Source organism: Colius striatus, chromosome W, assembly GCF_028858725.1.
Source record: "Colius striatus isolate bColStr4 chromosome W, bColStr4.1.hap1, whole genome shotgun sequence".
NCBI classification, from domain to species: Eukaryota; Metazoa; Chordata; class Aves; order Coliiformes; family Coliidae; genus Colius; species Colius striatus.
Window position 1 is genome coordinate 34,127,089 of NC_084789.1, and position 27,866 is coordinate 34,154,954.

Genomic DNA, 27,866 nt, shown 5'->3' on the forward strand with positions numbered 1-27,866 from the left:
GTCTACTTTTCTGCTTTCTTGTAGATCCCATACACAGTGCTATAACTTACCGGAAAGCATGTATTTTTTCAATGGGAGTTCAGCAGTACAAGTGATTCGGATTGGAGACAGCTCCTACAGGAAAATAGGTGCAAATGTGACACAGTGCTGGCTGAGAGACTACATGGGGACCTACTTACTACTATAGGTGAGGTCTGCCTTCCTGCTTTCTTGTAGCTCCCATACGCAGTGGTATAACTTCTACCGTCAGCATGTATTTTTTCAATGGGAGTTGAGCAGTTCAAGTGAGTGGGATTGGAGATAGCTCCAGCAGGAAAGACGGGGCAAATGTGACAGAGTGCTGGCTGATAGACTACATGGGGACCTACTTACTACTGTAGCTGGAGTCTGCGTACCTGTTTTATTAAATGTCCCACAGGCAGTGGTGTAACTTTAAATACCAAACTTTCAAATGGGAGCTGAGCAAACCAAAATCCGGGATTGGATGTAAGTGCCACAGGAAAGCAGCTGCAAATTTGCACAGCGCTGGCAGATAGACTACATGGGAACCTACTTAAAACTGTAATTGGGGTCTGCCTTCCTGCTATCTTGAAGCTCCCTTACGCAGTGGTACAACTTAACCGACAGCAAATATTTTTTCAATTGGAGTTGAGCTGTCGGAATTTGTGTTCTGCCTGCTCCTTTCTTGTAGCTCACATACTCAGGGGTATAAGGAAAGCATGTATTTTTTCAATGGGAGTTGAGCAGTCCAAGTGAGTGGAATTGGAGATAGTTCCCACAGGAAAGCAGCTGCAAATGTGACACAGTGCTGGCTTATAGACTACATGGGGACCTGCTTAACACTATAGTTGGGATCTGCCTTTCTTCTTTCTTGTAGCTCCTATACACAATGGTATAACTTAACCGACCGAATGTATTTTTCAAGGGAGATGACGAGATAAAGAGTGTAGGATTGGAGAAAACTCAAACATGAAAGAAGCTGCAAATGTGAAACAGTGCTGGCTGATAGACTACATGGGGACCTAGTTACTACTGTAGGTGGGGTCTGCCTTCCTGCTTTCATGTTCCTCCCTTACGCAGTGATATAACCTCTACCGATAGTCTGTATTTTTTCAATGGGCGTTGAGCAGGCCACGGGAGTGGGATTGGAGATAGTTCCCACCGGAAAGCAGCCGCAAATGTGACACAGTGCTGGCTGATAGACTACATGGGTACCTACTTACTACTGTAGGTGGGGTCTGCCTTCCTGCTTTCTTGTAGCTCCCATACACAGTGCTATAACTTTACAAAAAGCATGTATTTTTTCAATAGGAGTTGAACAGTCCAAGTGAGTGGGATTGGAGATAGTTCCCACAGAAAAGCAGCAGCAAATGTGACACAGTCCTGGGTGACAGAGTACATGTGGACCTACTTACTAGTGTAAATGGGGACTGTCTTCCTGCTTTCTTGTAACTCCCATATGCATTGCTACAACTTATACCGACAGACTGTTTTTTTTCCAAGGGAGATGACGAGGCCAAGAGCGTCGGATTGGAGATAGCGCCCACAGGAAAGCAGGTGCAAATTTGACACAGTGCTTGCTGATAGACTGCATTGGGACCTACTTAACACTGTAGTTGGTGCCTGCCTTCCTGCTTCCTTGTACCTCCCACAGGTAGGTACAAGGGTACAGGGTTGAGCAGTCCAAGTGAGTGGGATTGGAGATAACTACCACAGGAAAGCAGCTGCAAATATGACACAGTGCTGGCTGATAGACTACATGGGGACCTACTTAACACTATAGTTGGGGTCTTTCTTCCTGCTTTTTGTAGCTCCCATACGCAGTGGTATAACTTAACCAAGAGCATATATTTTTTCAATGGGACCTGAGCAATACAAGTGAGTGTTATATGAGATAGCTTCCACAGGAAAGCAGCTGCAAATGTGACACAGTGCTGACTGATAGACTACATGGTGACCTACAGACTACTTTAGGTGGGATCTGCCTCCCTGCTTTCTTGTAGTACCTATACGCAGTGGTATAACTTCTATCGACAGAATGTATTTTTTCAATGGGAGTTGAGCATTCCAAGTGAATGGATTGGAAAAAGGTCCCACAGGAAAGCAGCTCCAAATGTGACATAGTGCTGACTTCAAGTCTACATGGGGACCAACTTATTAGTGTAGATGATGTCTGCCTTGCTGCTTTTTGTAGCTCCCATACGCAGTGGTATAACTTCTACCGACACTATATTATTAAATGGCAGTTGAGCACTCCAAGTGAGTTAGATTGGAGATAGCTCAACTGCTGTAGTAAGTAAGTCAGTCTGTATTTTTAAAGGGAGCTGAGCATTCCAAGTGACTGGGATTGGAGATACCTCCCACAGGAAAGCAGCTGAAAATGTGACATAGTTATTATTGAGAGAGTACATTGGGACCTACTTACTACTGTCGGTGGGTTCTTCCTTCCAGCTTTCTTGTAGATCCTATATGCAGTACTATAACTTAACGGAAACCATGTATTTTTTCAATGGGAACTGAGCAGTGCAAGTGAGTGGGATTGGAGACAGCTTTCAAAGGAATGCAGCTGCAAATGTGACACAGTGCAGGCTGATAGACTACATGGGGCCTACTTACTACTGCAGGTGGGGTCTCCCTTCAAGCCTTTTTATAGCTCCCATACGCAGTGGTATAACTTAAGAGACAGCATATATTTTTTCAATGGGAGCTGAGCAGTCCAATTGAGTAAGATTGGAACTGACTCCCACAAGAAAGCAGATGAAAACGTTGCACAGTGCTGACTGATAGACTACATGGGGAGCTACTTACTATTGTAGGTGGAGTTTGCCTTCCTTCTTTCTTCTAGCTCCCATTCGTAGTGGTATAATTTCTACCGACAGTCGGAATTTTTTCAATGGGAGTTGAGCAGTCCACGTGATTGGTATTGTAGATAGCTCCCATAGGAAAGCAGTTGCAAATGTGACACAGTGCTGTCTGAGAGACTACATGGGGACCTATTTACTACAGTCGGTGGGGTCTGCCTTGCTGCTTGTTTGTAGCTCCCATAAGCAGTGGTATAACTTAAACGACAGCATATATTTTTTCAGTGGGAGTTGAGCAGTCCGAGTGAGTAGGATTGGAGATAGCTCCCACCGGAAAGCAGCTGCAAATTTAACACAGTGCTGGCTGATAGACTACATGGGGACTTATTTAGTACTGTAGGTGGGGTCTGCCTTCTTGCTTTTTTGTAGCTCTCATATGCAGTGGTATAACTTCTACCGACATTCTGTATGTTTTCAATGGGATCAAAGCAGTCCAAGAGAGTGGGACTGGAGATAGCTCCCAAAGGAAAGCAGCTGCAAATGTGACACAGTGCTGGCTGATAGAGTACATGGGGACCTACTTAACACTGTATGTGGGGTCTGCCTTCCTGCTTTCTTGTAGCTCCCATACGCAGTGGTATAACTTAACTGACAGTATTTTTTTCAATGTGAGTTTAGCAGTCCAAGTGAGTGGTATTGGAGATAGCTTTCACAGGACAGCAGCTGCAAATGTGACAAAGTGCTGGCTGATAAACTACATGGGAACCTACTTACTACAGTCGGTGGGGTCTGCGTACCTGTTTTTTTTAATTCTCATAAGCAGTGGTATAACTTAACCGACAGCATATATTTCTTCAATGGGAGTTGAGCAGTTTATGTGATTGGGATTGGAGATAGCTCCCACAGGAAAGCAGCTGCAAATGTGACACAGTGCTGCTGATAGACTACATGGGGACCTACTTACTACTGTAGTTGGGATCTGCCTTCCTGCTTTCTTGTACCTCCCCTACGCAGTTGTATAATGCTGAAGACGACGGGAGACAAGCCCACCCTTTAGTGCAACAAGTCTCAACTTTATTTGCAAAGATACAGCTCTTTTATAGATATAATAATCAGGCTCATACATATTGCAAAAGCTAAGATCATCATTGGTTCCCAGTTAGGTGCAAACCTTGCCCTTGTTTCAACAAACTCCAGATAATTGTGGCTGCTTAACCCAAACTAAGCCTGTTATCATACAACTCTTCTGCTCTCACGTCCTTGAGCAGGAGTCCAATATCTTATCGCTTAATGCTCACTGCCTAACCAGATGTATTCTATCATGTCCTCTTTCCTCTAGCCAAGTCTCCACAAAACTCACCGCATTTCCTCCGTTTTCTTTTTTGGAAAATGATATTAGCCTGCCACATCCTCTCAAAAGTTCTTTCTATTGTCCGTTGAATAAAATTTATAAAACAGGGAAACACTAACAATATAAATAAAACAATACCGATAAAGTTAATTCCATAAATTATAACATTTCGCAACCAAGGGCCTATTCCCCATCCCTTAAACCACCCTTCAAGTCCTAATCCCTCTTCTTGTTTCAACCGATGCAATCCCTGTTTGACATGTATCGAGGTGGAATGGTCCGACAGATTCATACAAAACATGCCCTCTTCACATCCATGTCCGTGCTCCTCCTGGCAAAAGAGTGGCAACTATGACTTGCTTCAGTTCACTCCAAAATCATGGGGGACCAGTATCAGTACAATCAAACTCATAATAGCTACGTTTTTTGCGGGAGCTGTTATTATGGTCAGCAAGCTGCATTAGTGTGGTTAAGTTAGGTTGGAATAAAGAGAGTTTCCCCAAATAACAGGGTCCACCCGGGGGATTTACTGCTATTCCGTTCCAGGCCCTTTCTCCACGAATTAAGAATATAACCGTGGGCAATTTCTTCGGAGACATTACAGCTGGAATACAATTGCTTAAATACCGTTTCCGACTTCAAAGAAGAGTCTAAGGTGGCCCAATATTTTCAATTTCTATTAAAGTCATGGATATCCCATGACATAAAACTTATCCAATTTCCACCAGTTCCATTAGTACCAAAGCTTGCATCGGCACTTCCAAACATGTCTATTTCCTCAGGGGGTGAGGCTAATGTGGTATTAAGGGACTTAATTATCTCACATTGACGTTTCCCATCCGAGTGATCGTGATCACCGCTAATTGTGTTCAGCCCTGTCCTATTACACAAGCGGTTATTGTCTACTAGTCCACAAAATTCCTCCAGATTCCATACGGGCAATCCTATCAAACACGTTTTAAAAGGATTAGTAACCCTTCCCAAACTAACACAAAGAGATGATTGACCAGTTTGATTAGCAAAGATTATCCAAATATTATCTCTAGGCTGATTAAAATGCATCAAGCTGTTAGCTATTATAGTTACATTAAAAGCTATGGTTATAACAAAACACCTCATTATTATTCATTAAATTCACTGTCTTTTTGTTATATAACCTTCAGTCTTTTGATTGTTAGCCAGTCCTCCAATGACCGCAAGACGAGGGTGTATTTATTCTGCAATCTCTTCCTGTTCTTTTTACCGTCAGATGATTTGATCTCCGCAGCTTCAAGGACAGCTCTTGTCCACCTGGCTGGCACCCAAATGGATCCTGTGGGAGAATCAACACACAAATACCCAAGTCCCCAGTATGATACCTTGGCTGGAGGCTGCCATATCCCTGTTTTAGTGTCACGAGATTTAACCCATATTTCTTTCTCTCTCTTCTTTTGTGCCTTTGGATTATGATGTATTATTACAGGTGGTAGCTTCTGTTCCCCAAACACACACAGGTGGTTCATAACAAATAAGGCCTTTAACAATTTCATATGTGGGTCTTTAACATCCCCATATTTACCAAGATATCATTTGAGAGTCCCATTAGCTCTCTATTATGGCCTGTCCTGTGGGGGAATGGGGAATCCCTGCTACATGTTTAACTCCCCATTGCCTCATAAACTGTTCTATACTTCTACTTATATAGGCCGGCCCATTGTCTGTCTTTATTTTCTGAGGAATTCCCATTGTTGCAAAACAACTATATGAAAGACGCCCCACATGTATGGCCCTCTCCCCTGTCTGTGCTCTTGCACAAATGAATTTGCTCCATGTGTCTATGGTTACATGCACATATTTTAGTCTTCCAAACTCTGCCACATGAGTGACATCCATCTGCCAAACTTCAATCCCTTGTTTACACCATGTGCTCACATCTGCCACCACCAGCACCTCCTCTCACTCCACCCCGTGCCCACCTCTTCTGTACCTTCCACCTCTCACGTTACAACCCGAGATCTTCCAGACGCCTACCACATCTCCCACTCCCTATGCTCGATGATTCCAGTGTCCTGTGGCACGGTCTGATACATAGCGTGTCTGCCCAGCACATATGCCAACTGAGCCAATTGCAGGAAGATATGATCAGGTGCTGGTCGTGTTCCACTTCACTATTCAATCCTGCCAATAGTTGAGTTAGTCCATCTTAATATGCATCACGGCGAGCACTCCAAGGAACACGTCAATCTGCAAGAGAGACTCAGTAGACCGTTATATCTTCTGCGTCCCATGCTCTCCCCCTCCCTAAGACGGTTGAGCTATGAGTGCATTTAACGACCACCGGTCCCTGGCTAGTGTGAGGGATACCGTGGCTCAATGCATGGAGATAGCTGGTATGTCCATGACCCCTCTGGGCAGCCTACTCCGCTGATTTTAAAAACTCAAATTTTACTAACACGCATCAGACTTCTATAATCAGCAGCAAAGCTAGCGTGTTTATAGTACTTCTAAATGGTCCTTTCTTTAAAAGCCAGCTGTAGTTTTCTGTGACAAGCCTTGCGGTTTCACACGCTGCCCTAGACTCCTCCCTGCCCAAAGCTGCTATCTCGTATGCATTTTTGCTTCTTCGTTTCTCACAGTCGAGAGCAGCTCAAGGACAATCTGCACATTAGTTTAGCAACTCATGCCTGGTAAGCTTCTTCTTATCCACTGAAAAAAAAAAAAAGCACAGCTGACAAACAAAGTTATTATACTCGTGCTAAAGGTAAAATCTCGATCAGGTCTATGTTGCAAAGTTGTATGGCTAATACTACTTACATTACTAATCAAGTTTTCTAATGTCATTGAGGTTTGGTTACTTTGTTTGTTAGGCCACTATCCTAATTTGCATAGCTCAGTTAATAAAGCAGATACTCTTACACCTGGAGCAAATATGCTATTATTGCTGTGGGAGACCAAAGGTAACATAGTCATCACATTCGCCAATAAATGCATGGACAAATTGTTTTCTACAATGATGTTTCTAAATCATTGTGTATTAAGGCATCAAGATCGTCAGTTGTCTCAGACTTCATGGTCCCCTTTGTAATCTCGAGGATATTCCAGGCCATGCCTTGTCCGCACAGATCAGAAAAATTCCCTTTGGTAACTGTACAGGCACAAGACTAGACCTGGATCTTTTTGGTGAAGTATAATTGCAACAAGATATTGTGTTCTTATACACGCCTAGGATGGGATACACATTCTGTCCCAAATGTTTTGGTATTGCTGGTAAAATTAAACATAACACAAAAGTCCATCTTTATAGATCCCAATAATTCTAACTCCTGTGGCTCTGTTGTCATTATTCGCAAACATGAAATGATCAAATCCCAGCTGTCAACTTTGCCATTACCCTTAACTAAGGGATTTGTTTTTAATGCATTTCGTACAGGCCATTGTGCCACATCTGATGGAACTCCCACCAAACAGGTAGAAAAAGGATGATCTGGAGTGGCCATTGATAAACATATTGTAGACTGATTGATTGCCTTGGCCAGTGTAAGCCACATGTTTTGCTTGGGTTGTTGAAATTGCCTAAAACCATTTTTTTTTACTCCTGATAAAAAAATAAACGATCCTTCACAAATGAGTCTAAAACACAGATCAGGTTTTATAAACCTTTTTAACCCTTTTTTCTTTCTTTTTTACTGTGTCACTGACTTCTCAACGCCAAAATGAGTCAATGAGTCTAAAACACACACCACCTTTTAGCTTCTCAATGTCAAAATGTTCTGTTCTTCCAAGTTCCATTCCTGACACCTAAACCACCTTAGAAAGTTTCCACTGTAAGAAAACTCCTATTCATTATCACATTTACAGCAAAATGCATAACATCACGACCAACAGTTTTTACACTCTTTGAGGCAAGGGACTGAGGATGGAAAGGATGAGCGCAGCGGTCCGTGAGGGCTAGGGTGTCGGCGTGCGGTGTGTGGGGGGGCACTCCAGAGACACTGACCGGGCGCGGGAAGCGGCTGCGCGGCGGCGGATGGAAGGGGCGGGGAGGGGGTGGTCTGGCTCACTCCGTGCCGTCCCCGGCGCCGGCGGCGCAGTCGGTGTTACTCTCTCCCGTGTTTTCTTTTTCTTCCCTCTCGTGCCCGATGGTGCCCAGTCAAACATGGGGTCGCGCTCCCCCACTCTACTCTGATCATCCTTCGCTGCACCCCCGCCCGACTCCGCCCGCTCGGCATTCCCCTGCAAGTCGTCCCAGGGGTAACTCGGCGGACTGGGCTCGAATGGGAATCAGCTCTCCCGCGGGAGCTCTGCTTCGAAGCCCCTTCGCCTCTCTGACTTTGTAAAAACTCTTGTGTAGAGAAGAACTTTTTTCTTCACTCCGCGTAGCCGCACCACCCCCCGTCTCCTCACCAGACTCCGTCTTCTAGCTCTCATTTCTGCCACTCCTCCACGTAGATCACTCATCTTCGGTGGTCAACGAGGCGGCTGACTTTTCCCCTTTGTCCCGCCTCCATTTCCGTCAGGCGCCAACTTTGGCGGATCGTGGACTGGCTGACTTTTCTCTTTTCTTGGTATCATTCGCCTCAGCGCCGCTCCCGGCACTACTCTCGGTGCTGCTCCAGGCGCTGCTCTCGGCGCCTCTCCCGGCACTACTGTCGGTGCCTCTCCCGGCGCTGACCGCTCTACACGCGGGGGGGGGGAGCATTACTTTTGAAACGGTAGGACCCAGCGAAGTGGTTTGGAACCAGTCATACTCATAGTTTTTATTCTTACTCTGTGCTGCTGATGTGTGCTCAGCAGCCTTCTTTTCTGCCTGATGTTGCAACAACTCATTGTGCACTATCCTCCAAAGTTTCTTTTTAGCTATCTTATCATCCTCCAGGATACCCTCCCACAGCAAATCCTCAAATTGACGCCATTCGCTCAATTCATGCACTGTATGTGGATTCTGAAACACTCCCTTAGCATACCCATAAGCTAACAACCGTGGTAGGTCTTTTTGAAATCTATACCTATTTGTCAGCGCGCTGTTGCAACCCTTCAAGGTCCGGCGGCACGTATTGGCTGGGCTCGTCTATACGGTCACCCAGGGCACGTCGTGTTTCCAATTTTCACGCTTATTGCCATCCTTGCTGCATAGGACCCTTCGTCGCTCCGCCGTGGCACCCAGTTGGTATATCACGTCCTCCGTGTATTGCGTCGGGGTCACCATTTGCTGAAGACGACGGCAGACAAGCCCATCCTGTAGTGCAAAATATCTCAACTTTATTTGCAAAGATAGAACTGTTTTATAGATACAATAATCAGGCTCATATGTATTGCGAAAGCTAAGCTCATCATTGGTTCCCAGTTAGATGCAAACCTCGTCCTTGTTTCAACATACTCCAGATACTTGTGGCTGCTTAACCCAAACTAAGCTCCTGTTTTCTCATCCTGTTATCATACAACTCTCTTGCTCTCACGTCGTTAAGAAAGAGTCCAATATCTTATCGCTTAATGCTCGCTGCCTAACCAGCTGTATTCTATCATGTCCTCATTCCTGTAGTCAAGTCTCCACATAACTCCCCACAGTATAACTTAAACGACAGCGTATATTTTTTCAATGGGACCTGAGCAGTCCAAGTCAGTGGGATTGGAGACATCTCCCAACGGAAAGTAGCTGCAAATTTAAGACAGTGCTGGCTGATAGACTACATGTGGACCTACTTACTACTGTAGCTGGGGTCTGCCTTCCTGCTTTCTTCTAGCTCCCGTACGCAGTGGTATAACTTAACGGAAAGCATGTAGTTTTTAATGGGAGCTGAGCAGTCCATGTGAATGGGATTGGAGATAGCTCCCACCGGAAAGCAGCTGCAAATTTAACACAGTGCTGGCTGATAGACTACATGGGGACTTATTTAGTACTGTAGGTGGGGTCTGCCTTCCTGCTTTCTTGTAGCTCCCATATGCAGTAGTATAACTTCTACCGCCAGCATGTATTTTTCCAGTGAGATTTGAGCAGTCCAAGTGAGTGGGATTTTATATAGCTCTCACAGGAAAGCAGCTGCAAACGTGACACAGTGCTGGCTGATAGACTACATGGAGACCTACTTACTACTGTAGGTGGGGTCTGCCTTCCTGCTTTCTTGTAGCTCCCATACGCAGTGGTATAACTTCTACCGATAGTCATTATTTTTTCAATGGACATTGAGCAGTCCAAGTGATGGGATTGGAGACAGCTCCCACAGGAAAGAAGGTAGAAATGTGACACGATGCTGGCTGATAGACTACATGGGGACCTTCTTAACACTGTTATTAGGTTCTGCATTCCTGCTTTCTTGTAATTCCCGTAAGCATTGGTATAACTTTACCGACATCATATATTTTTTAAATGGGAGCTGAGCAGTCCAAATGAGTGGGATTGGAGATAGCTCCTACAGGAAAGCAAGTGTAAATGTGACACAGTTCTGGCTGATAGACTACATAGGGACCTACTTACTACTGTAGGTGGGGTCTGCCTTTCTGCTTTCTTGTAGCTCCCGTATAAAGTGGTATAACTTCTACCGATAGTCTGTATTTTTTCAATGGGAATTGAGCAGTCCATGTGAGTGGGATTGGAGACATCTCCCACTGGAAAGCAGCTGCAAATGTGACACAGTGCTGGCTGATAGAATACATGGAGCCCTACTTACTACTGTAAATGTGGTCTTCCTTCCAGCTTTTTTGTAGCTCCCATATGCAGTGGTATAACTTAACTGACTGCAAATATTTTTTCAATGGGAGCTGAACAGTTCAAATGAGTGGGATTGGAGATAGCTCCCACAGGAAAGCAGAGGCAAAGGTGCCATGGTGACGGCTTCGAGACTACATGGGGACCTACTTAACACTGTAGGTGGTGTCTGCCTTCCTGCTTTCTTGTAGCTATCTTATGCAGTGGTATAACTTCTACTGACAGTCTCTATTTTTAAAAGGAGCTGACCAGGCCAAGAGCGTGCAATTGGAGATAGCTCCCAGAAGAAGGCACCTGAAAATGTGACACAGTGCTAGCTGATATACTACATTAGAACCTACTTACTACTGTAGGTGGGGTCTACCTTCCTTCTTTCTTTTAGCTCCCATAGGCAGTGGTATAACTTCTACCGCCAGCATGTATTTTTCCAATGGTATCAAAGCAGTCCAAGTGAGTGGGATTGGAGATAGCTCCCACAGGAAAGAAGCTGAAAATGTCAAAAAAAACCTGGCTGATAGACTAAATGGGGACCTACTTACTACTGTAGGTGGGGTCTTCCTTACTGCTTTCTTGTAGCTCGCATGCGCAGTGGTATAACTTCTACGGACAGTCTGTATTTTCAATCGGATGTGAACAGGACAAGAGCGTGGGATTGTAGATAGCTCCCACAGGAAAGCAGGTGCAAATGCGAAACAGTGCTGGCTGATAGACTAAATGGGGACCTACGTAACACTGTTGTTTTGCTCTGCCTTCTTGCTTTCTTCTACCTCCCATAGCAGTAGTATAACCTAACCGAAACCTTATGTTTTTTCAATGGGACCTGAGAAGTACAAGTGAGTGTTATTGGAGATAGCTCCTACAAGAAAGCAACGAAAAATGTGACACAGTGCTGGCTGATAGACTACATGGGGACCTACTTACTACTGTAGGTGTGGTCTGCCTTCCTGATTACTTGTAGCTCCCATACGCAGTGGTATAACTTCTACCGACAGCATATATTTTTTCAATGGGAGTTGAGCAGTCCAAGTGAGTGGGATTGGAGATATCGCCCACAGGAAAGCATATGCAAATGTGACACAGTGCTGGCTGATAGTCTACATGGGGATCTACTTACTACTGTAGGTGGGGTCTGCCTTCCTGATTACTTGTAGCTCCCATAAGCAGTGGTATAATTTCTACCGACAGCATATATTTTTTCAATGGGAGTTGAGCAGTCCAAGTGAGTGGGATTGGAGATATCGCCCACAGGAAAGCAGATGCAAATGTGACACAGTGCTGGCTGATAGCCTACATGGGGATCTACTTACTACTGTAGGTGGGGTCTGCCTTCCTACTTTCTTGTAGCTCCCATAAGCAGTGGTATAATTTAACCGAAAGTCTGTATTTTTTCAATGGGCATTGAGCAATCCAAGTGAGTGGGATTGGAGATAGCTCAAAAAAGAAAGCAGGCGCAAATGTGACACAGTGCTGGCTGATGGTCTACATGGGGACCTAATTAACACTGTAGTTGGGATCTGCCTTCCTGTTTTCCTGTACCTCCCATACGTAGTGGTATAACTTCTACCAACAGACTGTATTTTTAAAGGGAGTTGAGCAGTCCAAGGGAGTGGGATTGGAGATAGCTTTCACAGGAAAGCAGTTGCAAATGTGACACAGTGCTGGCTGATAGTCTACATAGGGACCTACTTTCTACTCTAGGTGGGGTCTGACTTCCAGTTTTGTTGGAGCTCCCATACAGAGTGTTATAAATTAAGCAACAGCATATATTTTTTCCATGGGACCTGAGCAGTACAAGTGAGTGGGATTGGAGATAGCTTTCACAGGAAAGAAACTGCAAATGTGACACACTGCTGGCTGACAGACTACATGGGGATCTAGTTACTACTGTAAGTTTGGTATGCCTTCCTGCTTTCTTGTTGCTCCCAAACGCAGTGGTACAACTTAAGCGACAGCATATTTTTTTTCAATGGGAGTTTAGCAGTCCAAGTGTCTGGGATTGGAGATAGCTCCCACAGGAAAGCAGCTGCAAATGTGACACAGTGTTGGCTTATAGATTGCATGGGAATCTACTTAACACTGTAGTTTTTGTCTGCCTTCCTGTTTTCCTTTACTTCCTATACGGAGTGGTATAATTTCTACCGATAGTCTATATTTCTTCAATGGGAGTTGAGCAGTCCAAGCGAGTGGAATTGGAGATAGCGCCCATAGGAAAGCAGCTGTAAATGTGACACAGTGCTGGCTGATAGACTACATGGGGATCTACTTACTACTGTAGGTGGGGTCTGCCTTCATTTTTTCTTTTAGCTCCCATAGGCAGTGCTATAAGTTCTACCCCCAGCATGTATTTTTTCAATGGGAGATGATCAATCCAAGTTACTAGGATTGGAGATAGCTACCACAAGAAAGCAGGTGCAAATGTGACACAGTGCTGGCTGATAGACTACATGGGGACCTACTTACTACTGTAGGTGGGGTCTGTCTTCCAGTTTTCTTGTACCGCCCATATGCAGTCGTATAACTTCTACCGACAGCATATATTTTTTCAATGGGAGTTGAGTAGTTCAAGTGACTGGAATTGGAGATAGCGCCCATAAGAAAGCAACTGGAAATGTGAAACAGTGCTGGCTGATAGATTACATGGGGGCCTACTTAATACTTTAGGTGGGGTTTGCCTTCCATCTTTCTTGTAGATCCCATATGCAGTGGTATAATTTAACCGACAGCATATATATTTTCAATGGGACCTGAGCAGTCCAAGTGACTGGGATTGGAGATAGCTCCCACAGGAAAGCAGCTGCAAATGTGACACAGTGTTGGCTTATAGATTGCATGGGAATCTACTTAACACTGTAGTTTTTGTCTGCCTTCCTGTTTTCCTTTACTTCCTATACGGAGTGGTATAATTTCTACCGATAGTCTGTATTTCTTCAATGGGAGTTGAGCAGTCCAAGCGAGTGGAATTGGAGATAGCGCCCATAGGAAAGCAGCTGTAAATGTGACACAGTGCTGGCTGATAGACTACATGGGGATCTACTTACTACTGTAGGTGGGGTCTGCCTTCATTTTTTCTTTTAGCTCCCATAGGCAGTGCTATAAGTTCTACCCCCAGCATGTATTTTTTCAATGGGAGATGATCAATCCAAGTTACTAGGATTGGAGATAGCTACCACAAGAAAGCAGGTGCAAATGTGACACAGTGCTGGCTGATAGACTACATGGGGACCTACTTACTACTGTAGGTGGGGTCTGTCTTCCAGTTTTCTTGTACCGCCCATATGCAGTCGTATAACTTCTACCGACAGCATATATTTTTTCAATGGGAGTTGAGTAGTTCAAGTGACTGGAATTGGAGATAGCGCCCATAAGAAAGCAACTGGAAATGTGAAACAGTGCTGGCTGATAGATTACATGGGGGCCTACTTAATACTTTAGGTGGGGTTTGCCTTCCATCTTTCTTGTAGATCCCATATGCAGTGGTATAATTTAACCGACAGCATATATATTTTCAATGGGACCTGAGCAGTCCAAGTGACTGGGATTGGAGATAGCTCCCACAGGAAAGCAGCTGCAAATGTGACACAGTGCTGGCTGATAGACTACATTGGGACCTACTTACTACTGTAGGTGGGGTCTGCCTTCCAGCTTTTTTGTAGCTCCCATACGCAGTGGTATAACTTCTACCGACAGTCTGTATTTTTTCAATGGGAGTTGAGCAGTCCAAGTGAGTGGGATTTCAGACAGCTCCCAAAGGAAAGCAGCTGCAAATGTGACACAGTGCTGGCTGATAGACTACATTGGGACCTACTTACTACTGTAGGTGGGGTCTGCCTTCCTGCTTTCTTGTACCTCCCATACGCAGTGGTATAACTTCTACGGACAGTCTGTATTTTTTCAATGGGAGTTGAGCAGTCCAAGTGAGTGGGATTGGAGATAGCTTTCACAGGAAAGCAGCTGCAAATGTGACACAGTGCTGGCTGATAGACTACATTGGGACCTACTTACTACTGTAGGTGGGGTCTGCCTTCCAGCTTTTTTGTAGCTCCCATACGCAGTGGTATAACTTCTACCGACAGTCTGTATTTTTTCAATGGGAGTTGAGCAGTCCAAGTGAGCGGGATTGGAGATAGCTCCCACAGGAAAGCAGCTGAAAATGTGACACAATGCTGGCTGATAGACTACATGAGGACCTACTTAACAATGTAGTTGGGGTCTGCCTTCCTGCTTTCTTGTAGCTCCCATACGGAGTGCTATATCTTAACGGAAAGCATGTATTTCTTCAATGGGATTTGAGCAGTACATGTGAGTGGGATTGGAGATAGCTCCCACAGGAAAGAAGCTGCAAATGTGAAACAGCGCATACTGATAGACTACATGGGGACCTGCTTACTACTGTAGGTGGGGTCTGCCTTCCTGCTTTCTTGGAGCTCCCATACGCACTGTTATAACTTCGACTGACAGTCTGTATTTTTTCAATGGTCGTTGAGAAGTTCAAGTGACTGGAATTGCAGATAGGTCCCACATGAAAGCAGCTGCAAATGTAACACAGTGCTGGCTGATAGACTACATTGGACCTACCTACTACTTTTGGATGGGGTCTGCCTTCCTGGTTTTTTGTTTCTCCCATACGCAGTGGTATAACTTAAGCGACAGCATATATATTTTCAATGGGACATGAGCAGTCCAAGTGAGTGGGATTGACCTCTTCCCGGGCCAGGTCTGCGTGGAGGGTGGTCGGTGTCCCAGGGAGGTGAGGGCGTCACACACACAGGGAGGGGTTGGGCTACCTTGGCCAGGTGGGCCCGAAGCTTGTTCTTGGCATTTCGGCGATGCGGTTGGTGAGGGCCACGTTCACCCTGTTGAACTGGCACCGCATCTCGGTGGCTGTCACCTCCATCAGGTTCTCAATGGTGTCCCGCAGCTGGGCGGAGGTCACCCGCTCTCTCTGCGACTGGAGGATGTTGTCGTCGCTGAACTTGGCCCACGACTCGGGCACGGAGATGCTGGTGGGGGGAAAGGAGAGGCCCGCGGTCAGCCCGTGCTGGGAGGGCCAGGCCCTGCACAGACACAGCCTTCCCTGGTGGCCTTTCCTGTCGGGGAAAGGGAGCGGCACCGAGCATCCCGGGACGGCCGGGTGCCAGCGCTGCGAGGCGCGCACTCAGTTGGCATCCACCCGCTGCACCCCGTGGTAGTAGCTGATGCCGTCGGAGCAGTTCCTCAGCTGGTGGCACTTGTCGTTGATGCGGCGGGCTGCCTGCTTGTTGGCCAGGTCCTTCTCCAGCTCGTGCTGGGCCGCCCAGTTGGTCGTGTTGGGCCGCCCACAGCCGTGGTGGCCACGTGTGGGTGGGACGGTCTCCTCCCCTTCCCATGGCCACGCAGCTCCCTTTCTCCCTTCCTCCCACCCCCCCCTCCATCCCTCCCGGGCAGCTCTGTGCTCCCACCAACATCACTGCCCGCTCCCCAGGGAGATATGGGGCTCCTCCTTACATGAGCTGGGCTTTTGCCTTCTCCAGGAATAGCCGTATCCTCTCCTGGCAGGCCCTGATGCCATCCACTTCCTGGGAAGAGAGAGACAAAGCACAAGCCATCAGAGGCCATGCTCCAGCATCACGGCTGACAGCTCTGCTGACCTCAACTGGAAGGTGGGATCTGCGTCCAGACTTACTGTTAAAAGCTCTTTCTCCACCTCATCATGGACAAGGTCGATGCCCATTCTCTTCTCCCGCTGCAGGAGGCACTCCCGACCAACCTGTTGGGGAGAGGCCGTTGGTGCCGGCAGCAGGGCTTCCCGCAGGGATGCTGCCCGGCTCAGGACAGGACAGACAAGAAAGGGGAGGTGGACACAGAGACGAGGACAAGGGCAAGCAGCGCCCTGGGCAGCCAGTTTAGGCCACGACTAATGGGCGGCAGAGCTCGTTTCATGCAGCGGCAGCATGAAAGCCCCAGGAGAGAACACACGTGTCCCTGGTGCAGCGGCAGCAGTGGACTACAGCTTGCGGCCCACGCACAAGGTGCTCACCTGGAGAGGGGCCTCTGTCTCGGCCAGAGCTCTCTCCAGCCGTGCCTTCATCTCTCTCAGGGCATCGCTCTCCTTGATGATCTCTGCCAGCTCATGGCAGAGCTCCGCCTTCCAAAACTCAATGTCGCTGACTCGCTGCCCCAGCTTCTTTGTATTGTCTGCCTGGCTCTTGCTGGTCTGTTGGTATTTTTCCTGCACCAGGCGGGAGGTATCAGCCGTCAGCAGCTCTGCCTTGCGCCGGGACGTCTCCGCCTCGTGGTAGTTGCTCTGGTTGGAGCGGTACCAGTCGCCGGGGCTGTAGCGGGTGAAAAGCGCCGTTCTGTTTGACACAGAAGGCAGCATCTCGCTGGGGCTCAAGCCCTGGCAGGTGCCAGACAAGGGAGCCAGAGTGGGGTGGGTGGCAGCGGCCTTATAGTAGGCTCTGGGCATCCAGGGGAGGCCGTAGCTCTGCAGCACGGCGTAGCGAGGAGCACGGTTCTTGTAGCTCGAAGCCATGGGGCTGATGGCAGGCAGAAAGCGGGCAGGAGTTGACTTGGGGTAAGCGGATGTGGCGGTTAAGGGAGAGCCAAGCAGGTCCGTTCTCTTCCGGGACGTGTCCTGCACAGAGGAGACGGGAGAAGACAACTTCCCTCAGTCAGCTCCTGCACTTGCCTGACAGCAACAGCTGAGAGCACAAACGGCGACGCACACGGCACCCACACGTGGCCTGTGCTAAAGCCCTTGAAAACAAATCCCTCCCCAAGCGTTTGCCTAAGTCAGGGTTGGACTGTGGGGCTGGGATCCAGCACCAGGTCAGAGGAGCAAACCACGGCTGCTGAGGAGAAGGACTGACACCGGGCCTTCATCTTCCTTCAATCTGTCAGTCCAGGGCAAGTGCACTTGCCCTTCCTCCACTGCCCATCTCTTTCTTTTGGCTGGCGTATCTGCTGACCTCAGAGGCCTCCAGGGATCATTTTCACTTGAAAAGCTCCATTGCCAGCCCCGAGGGCTGTGAAGACACAGCCGCTCCCAGCTCAGCACCAGCTGTGGGCCAGGGACTCCATCCTCATCCTCTCTGTCTTCACAGCATGAAATGCTGGGCTGAGGACTCTGCAGGGGAGCTGAGCTTTGCAGGACGGGGCCCACAGGTGACCAACCCACCCCCTCCTCCCCCAGAACAGCCATCTCTTGATCTCAAAGGAAGAAAACCGGTCTGTGGCTCACCTGACGCCAAGGGAACATGCTTGGAAGGGAGAGATCCCACAGCCTTGTCAGAGCGTCTTGTAAACAGCAGCCTTGCAGTAACCCTGGGAGGAAAGACCACACAGAAAGACTGAGCTCCTGAGAGCTGCCTATGGCACTCTGGGGGCTCTTTCTCTTTCCAGGTGGAGGTTCTCAGCCCCTTCTGAGCAGAGGGCCACCAAATGTACCCAACACACTCCAGCTGAGGGCAAACGGCCAGGAGGGTCTGCTGAGCTGGGCATGAAGCTCTTGTGTGGGTACAGGTGTCAGCCCCTGGCACAGAAAGTCCCTGCGGCAGTTGCAGGCAGCTGCCGTGTTGCAGGGACGTGTCCTTCCCCGAACCCGTCCCGTCCCTGCTGCTCCCAGCCTGGCTCAGCCCGGGGGGCTGGCGGTGCCCGGGAGCTGCTGCTCACCGTGTGCTGTCGGCTCAGTGGCCCCACGGCCAATGTGGCCCTGTCAGGAACACGGGGACACAGGCCCAGGGAGCGTAGCCAGGGGCGCAGGGGGCTCTGTTACCTCATTCTGCGTGGGCCAGTCCCGGCAGCCGAGAGGGCGGCTGGATGCAGGAATGGGCAACCTGCTCCTGGCCTCTCCTCACTCTCCCCTTCTCAAGGAGATGGAGTTGCTCTCTCTGTGAGGGAGCAATTAGACTGCATTGGGCACTGGAATTTCTCACCACAATGAACAAGGCCATCAAAATAGATTTTTACACTGCCTACAGACAGGTGGAGAATTCTGAGTAGGTTCCAGTCCAGTGGTTTTGTATAATGAATAAAGATAAGTCCCAGCAACTAATTCAGGATATCTCAAAAATCTCACAAATTAAAGTCCGCAAGCGCATCAGGGGCAGAGAAATTTTTGTGAGTTGGCAATTTATGAAAGTTGCTGGTCCTAGAATGGGAGTTACGTGCCCTGTACCTAGATCTCGCAGAGAAGTTGTGCTTCAGTAAATAATTGCTGGAATCGGGTAATTCCATGCCAACTTGGCTTTCTTTTGAACATCTTTCTTTCAAACTCTCAAGATCTTTCTTAGAACTGCTAGTTCAACTCTGGCTGCCCAGGTGATCAGTACCTGGGTGTCCGCAGACAGCGTGAACAGCCTCTGCAGAATTCAGGATGCACTGAAACAGCAGGTGAGAAGCTGAATTCACGGCCAGGTGGGACTTCTGCCCATAGACTCCCAACAACGCTGTTTCCGATTTCCCTGAAAGTCTAAGGAACAATTAATTCTGCAAAGTACCAACAGCGGTGGCCATTTCCAAATTAACTTACGTGTTCTGGGAGACAGCCCAGCTCAGTCATCAAGACAGGAACCTTTCAAAAATTATGACTCCAGGGTGACAAATTCTATGGGCAGTGGTGGAATAAAACCAAGTGCTATAGTCCATAGTTTTTTTCTGTTGTACCTGGTGACAGGACAAGGGGCAATGGGATGAAGCTGGAACACAAAAGATCCCATTTAAACACAAGAAAAACCTTGTGTTACAGTTGAAGTGAGGGAGCACTGGCACAGGCTGCCCAGGGAGGGTGTGGAGGCTCCTTCCCTGGGAGGACTTCCAAACCCGCCTGGACGCGTTCCTGTGACCTGATCTAGGTGGACGCGTTTTGGCAGGGGGGTTGGACTAGATGGTCTCGAGAGGTCCCTTCCAAACCCCTACAGTTCTACGATTCTATGAGCGTACAGGCCCTCCTGCAAGCCCGTGGTGATGCAAAGTGTCCAGAGTGGCTCTCCCAAAACCACTGGGCTTCTTCCTAATAGATACTGGGTGAAACCCACCCCAGTGAACTCCTACTGTGTCCCTGTGTCCCTGACAATTCTTCCTCATCTCCGATCTAAACCTCCCCTGCTGCAACTTGATGCAACTTGCCCTGTCATTCCTTACTGGAGAGAAGAGATCGACCCCCACCTGGCTACAACCTCCTTTCGGCTGCTCTCTGTCCCACCGTGAAAGAGAAGCGGCAGAAAGAGAAAAAACAAAGGCAAAAGAAAACCCGGGCAGACCATGTAACACACCAAACGATCATTTAATTCCCACTCAGGCCTTTCAGAAGGAAGCAGAATCTAACTACGCCACAAAAAGGATCAAAGCAAAAGTGGGAGTGCGCTCGGGCCAAACTGGGAACAGCTCCAACAGGAGATGCGGTGAGGGCCGCTGGGCCCAGCCTACATGTAGCCGAGCAGCCGCACGGTGCTGGGGAAGGCCTTGCGCAGCCCCAGGCACTTCTCCTGGTCCAGGAAGAGCGAATTGGCCTTGACAGAGAGGTTGTGCTCCAGCGTGGTCTTGGCATGAACCAGCCTCTGCAGGCTCCCAAAAGAAAGCAGGTGCAAATGTGACACAGTGCTGGCTGATAGACTACATGGGGACCTATTTACTACTGTAGAGAGGGTCTGCTTTCAAGCTTTTTTCGTAGCTCCCATACGCAGTGTTATAACTTAAGTGACAACATATATTTTTTCAGTGCTATCTGAGCACTAAAAGTGAGTGTTATTAGAGATAGCTCCCACAGGAAAGCAGGTGCAAATGTGACACAGTGCTAGCTGATAGACTACATGGGGACCTACTTAACACTGTAGTTGGGATCTGCCTTCCTGCTTTCTTGTAGCTCCCATACGCAGTACAATTACTTATCAGAAAGCATGTATTTTTTCAATGAGAACTGAGCAGTCCAAGTGAGTAGGATTGGAGATAGCGCTCACAGGAAAGCAGCTGAAAAAGTCAAACAGTGCTGGCTGATAGACTAAATGGGAACCTACTTACTACTGTAGGTGGGGTCTGCCTTCCTGCTTTCTTGTAGCTCCCATACGCAGTGGTATAACTTAAACAACAGCATATATTTTTTTAATGGGAGTTGAGCAGTCCAAGTGACTGGGATTGGAGATAGCTCCCACAGGGAAGAAGGTGCAAATGTGACACAGTGCTGGCTGATAGACTACATGAGGACCTACTTACTACTGTAGGTGGGGTCTGCCTTCCTGCTTTCTTGTAGCTCCCATAAACAGTGGTATAACTTAAGCAACAGCATATATATTTTCAATGGGACATGAGCAGTCCAAGTGAGTGGGATTGGAGATAGCTCCCAAAAGAAAGCAGGTGCAAATGTGACCATGGCGGGCTGGTAGACTACATGGGGGCCTACTTACTACTGTAGATGGCGTCTGCCTTCCTGCTTTCTTATACTTCCCATACGCAGTGCTATAATTTCTACTGACAGAATGTACTTTTAAAGGGAGCTGACGAGGCCAAGAGCGTGCAATTGGAGATAGCTCCCACAGGAAAGCAGGTTCAAAAATGACACAGTGCTGACTGAGAGACTACATGGGGGCCTACTTACTACTGTAGGTATGATCTGACTTTCAATGGGAATTGAGTAATCCAAGTGACTGGGTTTGGAGATAGCTCCCACAGGAAAGCCACTGCAAATGTTACACTTTGCTGGCTGATACACTACATGGGGACCTACTTACTACTGTAGGTGGGGTCTGCCCTCTTGCTTTCTTGTAGCTCTCATACGCAGTGGTATAACTTAACCGACAGCATAGTTTTTTTCAATGGTAGCTGAGCAATCCAAGTGAGTGGGATTGGAGATAGCTCCCACAGGGAAGCAGTTGAAAATGTGACACAGTGCTGGCTGATAGACTACATGAGGGCCTACTTAGTAATGTAGATGGGGTCTGCCTTCCAGCTTTCTTGTAGAGCCCGCGTAAGTTGAAATAAGAACAGTTTACGGGGGAAAATTGAAGAGTAACATCTATAACAAAGACAAGGGGATATTACAAAGAAAACTGTTAAGTGATACAGTTGCTCACCACCCGGGACCCGACGTGAGCGACCGCTCCGGACCGGCGACCGAGGGTCCGCACCCCCCGGAAAAGCTTATTCCAGGGAAGAGCTTATTCCGGCCAGCCCCCACCTATACCCTGGGCATGACGGTTAGGATGGTATCGAATACCTGCTGGCCAGCCTGGGTCAGCTGTTCAGGCTGTGCCCTTTCCTGGTTCCTCACGGGAATCAACTCTATCTTGACTCAAACCAGGACACTCCCACAGGAAAGAAGCTGAAAATGTGACACAGTGCTGAATGATAGAGTACATGGGGAACTACTTACTACTGTAGGTGGAGTCTGCCTTCCTGTTTTCTTGTACCTCCAATACGTAGTAGTATAACTTCTGCAGACAGAATATATTTTTAAAGAGAGCTGACGACGCCAAGAGCGTGGCATTGGAGATAGCTCTGACAGGAAAGCAGCTTCAAAGGTGTCACAGTGCTGGCTGACAGACTACATATGGACCTACTTACTACTGTAGGTGGGATCTGCCTTCCAGCTTTTTTGTAGCTCCCATACGCAGTGGTATAACTTAACGGAAATCATGTATTTTTTCAATTGGAGCTGAGCAGTCCAAGTGAGTGGGATCGGAGATAGCTCTCACAGGAAAGCAGCTGCAAATGTGACACAGTGTTGGCTGATAGACTACATGGGGGTCTACTTACTACTGTATGTGGGGTCTGCCTTCCTGCTTTCTTCTAGCTCCCATACGCAGTGGTAGAACTTAACCGACAGCCAATATCTTTTTTCAATGGGCTATGAGCAGTCCAAGTGAGTGTCATTGGAGATACTGCCCACAGGAAAGCAGCTGCAAATAACACAGTGCTGGCTGATAGACTACATCGGGGTCTACTTACTACTGTATGTGGGGTCTGCCTTACAGCATTTTTGTGACTTCCATACACAGTGGTATAACTTAACCAACAGCATATATTTTTTCAATGGGACCTGACAAGTACAAGTGAGTGTTATTGGAGATAGCTCCTACAGCAAAGCAGATGCAAACGTGACACAGTGCTGGCTGATAGATTACATGAGGACCTACTGACTACTGTAGGTGAGGTCTGCCTTCCTGTTTTCTTGTAGCTCCCATACGCAGCGATATTACTTAACCTACAGCATGTATTTTTTCAATGTTAGTTGAGCAGTCCAAGTGAGTGGGATTGGAGATAGCTCCCACAGGAAAGAAGCTGCAAATGTGACACAGTGCTGGCTGATAGACTACATGGGGACCTACTTACTACTTTAGGTGGGGTCTACCTTCCTGCTTTCTAGTAGTTCCCATCGGCAGTGATATAACTTCTACTGCCAGCATGTATTTTTTCAATGGGAGATGAGCAGTCAAAGTGAGTTGGATTGAAGATAGCTCTGACAGGAAAGCAGCTGCAAATGTGAGACAGTGCTGGCTGATAGACTACATGGGGACTACTTAAAACTGTAATTGGGGTCTGCCTTCCTTCTTTCCTGTAGCTCCCATACGCAGTGATATAACTTAACCGACAGCATATATTTTTTCAATGTTAGTTGAGCAGTCCAAGTGAGTGGGATTGGGGATAGCTCCCACAGGAAAGCAGCTGCAAATGTGACACATTGCAGGTTGTAGACTACATGGGGACCTACTTACTACTTTAGGTGGGGTCTCCCTTCTTTCTTGTAGCTCCCATCGGCAGTGGTATAACTTCTACCGCCAGCATGTATTTTTTCAATGGGTGCTGAGCAGACACAGTGAGTGGGATTAGAGGTAGTGCCCACAGGCAGGCAGGTGCAAATGTGACACAGTGCTGGCTGATAGACTACATGAGGACCTACTTACTAGTGTAGGTAGGGTCTCCCTTCCTGCTTTCTTGTAGCTCCCATTCGCAGTGGTATAACCTCTACCGAGTCTGGTTTTTTTCCATGGGACCTGAGCAGTACAAGTGAGTGTTATTGGAGATAGCTCCCTGTAGTGCGTCTGGGATGGTAGTGATTTTCCACAGCAGCTCCTGCAGTGCTGTGCTTACTGTTGATATCAATATTATGACTACCGCTTGCACAGCATCAGGGCTGTCCCTCCAGCATTCCTTGCCCCACCTTCACCAATAGCTGTGGGTGGGCATGATCTTGGGAGGGACTATGGCCAGGACAGCTGACCCAGGCTGACCAAGGAGATATTCCATACCATATGACGTCAGCTCAGTAATATAAACTGGGGGAGAAGAGCAGGAAGGAGAGGCGAGATTCATTTCTGGCCTTCCAAAAGCAACCGCTACGCGTACTGAAGCCCTGCTTCTCGGGAGGTGGCCGGACATCGCTTCTGATGGGAAGTAGAGAGTAACAGTTTTATCTGCTTTTGCTTTGCCTCCCGCGCGTGCGGCTTTGCTGCTTATTTATTAAACTGCTTTTATCTCAACCCACGAGACTCCCATTTTATTTTCTCCCCTTCCCTGGCTTGCTGAGGAGGTGGGGGATAAAGCAGTGTGGTGGGCACCTGGCATCCAGCCAGGCTCAAACTACCACAGCCCTTTTGGCGCCCAACGTGGGGCGAGATAATAGCAGTTTTACATTAACTCCATTGCAATTACAGTAAGCCAATGAGTGCAAAGTTCCTGTGCTGGTCAGGGAGCCTTGCTGTTATGCAGCTTATCTTACACTTTCTAATGTTTGGGAACACGATGCTACTAACATTGACTCTGTGCTGTGCTTTAACCTTAATAGCTTTGCCAAGCTGGCTATATGATTTTGTGAAAAGGATGAAAGGGCCTGGGAACATGATGGCCCAAATAATAATAGCAAGTCTCATTCTGTTACTGATGGATTTACTGTGCTGTGGGAGCTATCTTGTGGAGGCCATGGGGCAAAGCATCTCTTTCCCCTCAGCTCGGACGATCTAGACAATTTTGTTATACAGACTTCCCAGGTCCTTAGTCACCCTTATATGAGAGTTTTAATATTACTAAAATATTGACATATTTTGTGGAATCTGGACTCATCTGGATATCAAAGAGGACAAATTTGCAATGGAAACATGTTAAAATGTCCCCAGAAGCGGCCAGTCCCTGGGTGGCAGGGTGTGTGGATGAATTTAGGCAAATTCCTAGGATGGTTATCACCTCCTGTAACCTGGGATTTTACACCTGAACAGATAAAAAACCCTGCTTTACTGTCATGCCACCTGATAGAAGGGTGTCTTACCTACCCTAATGAGGCCCATCAGGTTCAGGCACTATACTGGGGCCTCTGCCTACCGAGCTGCATTCCAGTCCTCTCAGAGAACTATGATTGAAGTGGAAACTCAAATGGTACCTGAGACCACCATGGTTGAGTCAGTCGCAGTCCAGTCCTCTCAGAGAACTATGGCCGAGGTGGAAATTCAAACTATACCTGAGACTACCATGGTTGAGTCAGGGAATCAAACAACAACCACAGTGGTTGCCCCAGTAGAGAAAAAAAGAATCAGTGGATAAGGAGGTCAAGTCCATATCATCGATTAGTAAGGGCAGAAGAGGAGGAAGAGGAAAGGCTAGAAGAAACTGGTCCTTCGGTAAGGAGATCAGGAGAAGGAGTGAAAGAAATTGAAAAGGAAATGGAAACTACTCGGTCCCTCACCTCAACAGAACTTAGAGATATGCGAAAAGATTACAGTCGCCAGCCAGGTGAGCGGATTGGTGCCTGGCTGCTCCGATGTTGGGATAATGGGGCTGACAGTCAGCAATTGGAAGGCAGAGAAGCCCAACAGCTAGGATCTCTTGCTAGGGACCGGGGAATTGATAGAGGCATTGGAAAGAAGACCTCAATTTGTAGTCTCTGGAAACGGCTCCTCTCAAGTGTAAGGGCAAGATACCCATTCAAGGAAGACCTTGCAAATGCCCGAGGAAAGTGGACTAGAGCTAATGAAGGGATCCAATATCTAAGGGAATTAGCTGTGTTGGACGTCATCTATGGTGATCTAAATAATGCCGAGGCCTCCACAGATCCAGACGATGTCCAGTGTACACGGGCCATGTTGAGAAAAGTGATTCAGAGTGCCCCAGCTACATATTCGAATATCTTGGCAATGGTGTATCATCCAGACATGGATATACCAACAGTGGAGAGGGTATCTTCTTGGTTACAGAACTATGAAGAGAGCCTCTGCACCTCCTCATCAGTGTGGGATGATGGTCTGACTGTCAGATCTGCCTCAAGAATTCGGTCATCCACTCTCCTGACCAGGGGAAAAGGAAGTCCCAGACGCAGGAGTACACCTCGAAATGAACTCTGGCTCTTTTTGCGTGGCCAAGGAGAGGATATGAGGAAGTGGGATGGTGAACCCACTTTTAAGCTGGAAGCGCGTGTACGTGAACTAAGGGGGAAGACAGCTGTTAGAAAAGGACCACCCAAGAGGGCTGTCAGCATAGTAACTGCCAAAACAAAAGAGGACAATCAACAATCTCCAAGACATAGAAGAACTGCAACTACTTCCTTCGATGCCAATGAGGAGACTTCATGCCTAAAATTGAAAGGATCAGATAGCGAATACTCTGACGAAGAACAGAAATAGAGGGTCCCTGCCTCCAGCCAGGAGGAGGAAAGGGATGACCGAATCTACTGGACTGTGTGGGTTCGATGGCCTGGCACATCAAACCCACAAAGGTATAAAGCCTTAGGAGACACAGGGACACAGTGTACATTGATGCCATCAAGGTATAGAGGCACAGATTCTGTCTGGATCTCTGGAGTGACAGGGGGATGTGAAGAATTATCTGTATTAGAGGCTGAAGTGAGCTTAACAGGGGACAAATGGGAAAGACACCCCATTGTGACTGGTCCAGAGGCCCCTTGTATTCTTGGCATAGATTACCTCAGGAGAGGGTACTTCAAAGACCCCAAGGGGTATCGATGGGCTTTTGGTATAGCCACTGTAGATACAGAGAAAATCAAACAACTCTCTAATTTACCTGGCCTCTCAGAAGACCCTTTTGTTGTGGGATTGCTGCAAGTTCAAGAGCAACAGGTACCAATTGCTACCAGGACGGTGCACCGGAGGCAATATCGCACAAACCGAGATGCCCTGACTCCCATCCGTGAGTTGATTCATCAACTGGAGGCTCAAGGAATAATTAGCAAAACTCATTCCCCATTTAATAGTCCCATATGGCCTGTGAAAAAATCTGATGGAGGGTGGAGGTTAACAGTAGACTATCGTGGCCTGAACGAAGTGACACCACCACTGAGTGCTGCTGTACCAGACATGTTAGAGCTCCAGTATGAATTGGAATCAAAAGCAGCCCAGTGTTATGCTACGATTGACATCGCTAATGCATTTTTCTCAATTCCATTGGCAGCAGAGTGCAGGCCACAATTTGCCTTCACATGGAGAGGTGTCCAATATACCTGGAATCGATTGCCCCAGGGCTGGAAACATAGTCCTACTATTTGTCATGGTCTAATCCAAACTGTGCTGGAAATGGATGAAGCCCCTGAACATTTACACTACATTGATGACATAATTGTATGGGGCAACAAGGCAGAAGAAGTGTTTGAGAAAGGGAAAAGAATAATACAGATTCTCCTAAAAGCTGGTTTTGCTGTAAAAACAAACAAAGTAAAGGGACCTGCACAAGAGATACAGTTTTTGGGCATAAAATAGCAAGATGGACGTTGGCATGTGCCTGTGGATGTTGTGAACAAAATAGCTACTATGTCTCAACCAACTAATAAGAAAGAAATACAAGCTTTCCTGGGCCTTGTGGGATTCTGGAGGATGCATATCCCATGTTATAGTCAGCTTGTGAGCCCTCTCTTTAGAGTAACCAGAAAGAAGAACTGTTTTGAGTGGGGCCTTGAGCAACAACAAGCTTTTCAACAAATTAAACAGGAAATAGCTCGTGCAGTTGCCCTTGGGCCCATCCGTACAGGACCAGATGTGCAGAATATCCTCTACACTGCTGCTGGAGAGCATGGTCTCACCTGGAGCCTCTGGCAGAAAACAACTGGAGAAACCTGAGGTCG

The 27,866-nt window shown here is 47.5% G+C and overlaps 1 protein-coding gene across 1 annotated transcript in view; it reads right to left on the bottom strand.

Annotated features, from left to right (window-relative positions):
• Positions 1-15,614: 15,614 nt before the first annotated feature.
• Positions 15,615-27,866, bottom strand: part of LOC133628421 (tektin-3-like) — a 173,454-nt gene continuing 161,202 nt past the window's right edge. Inside the window, exons 2-8 of the mRNA XM_062016573.1 lie at positions 20,240-20,377; positions 18,485-18,524; positions 16,851-17,447; positions 16,497-16,580; positions 16,321-16,389; positions 16,000-16,139; positions 15,615-15,840 (exon numbers count right to left, since the gene is read on the bottom strand). Coding sequence (XP_061872557.1) covers positions 15,615-15,840; positions 16,000-16,139; positions 16,321-16,389; positions 16,497-16,580; positions 16,851-17,447; positions 18,485-18,524; positions 20,240-20,377 — 1,294 coding nt within the window. The remainder of the gene's footprint in view (positions 15,841-15,999; positions 16,140-16,320; positions 16,390-16,496; positions 16,581-16,850; positions 17,448-18,484; positions 18,525-20,239; positions 20,378-27,866) is intronic.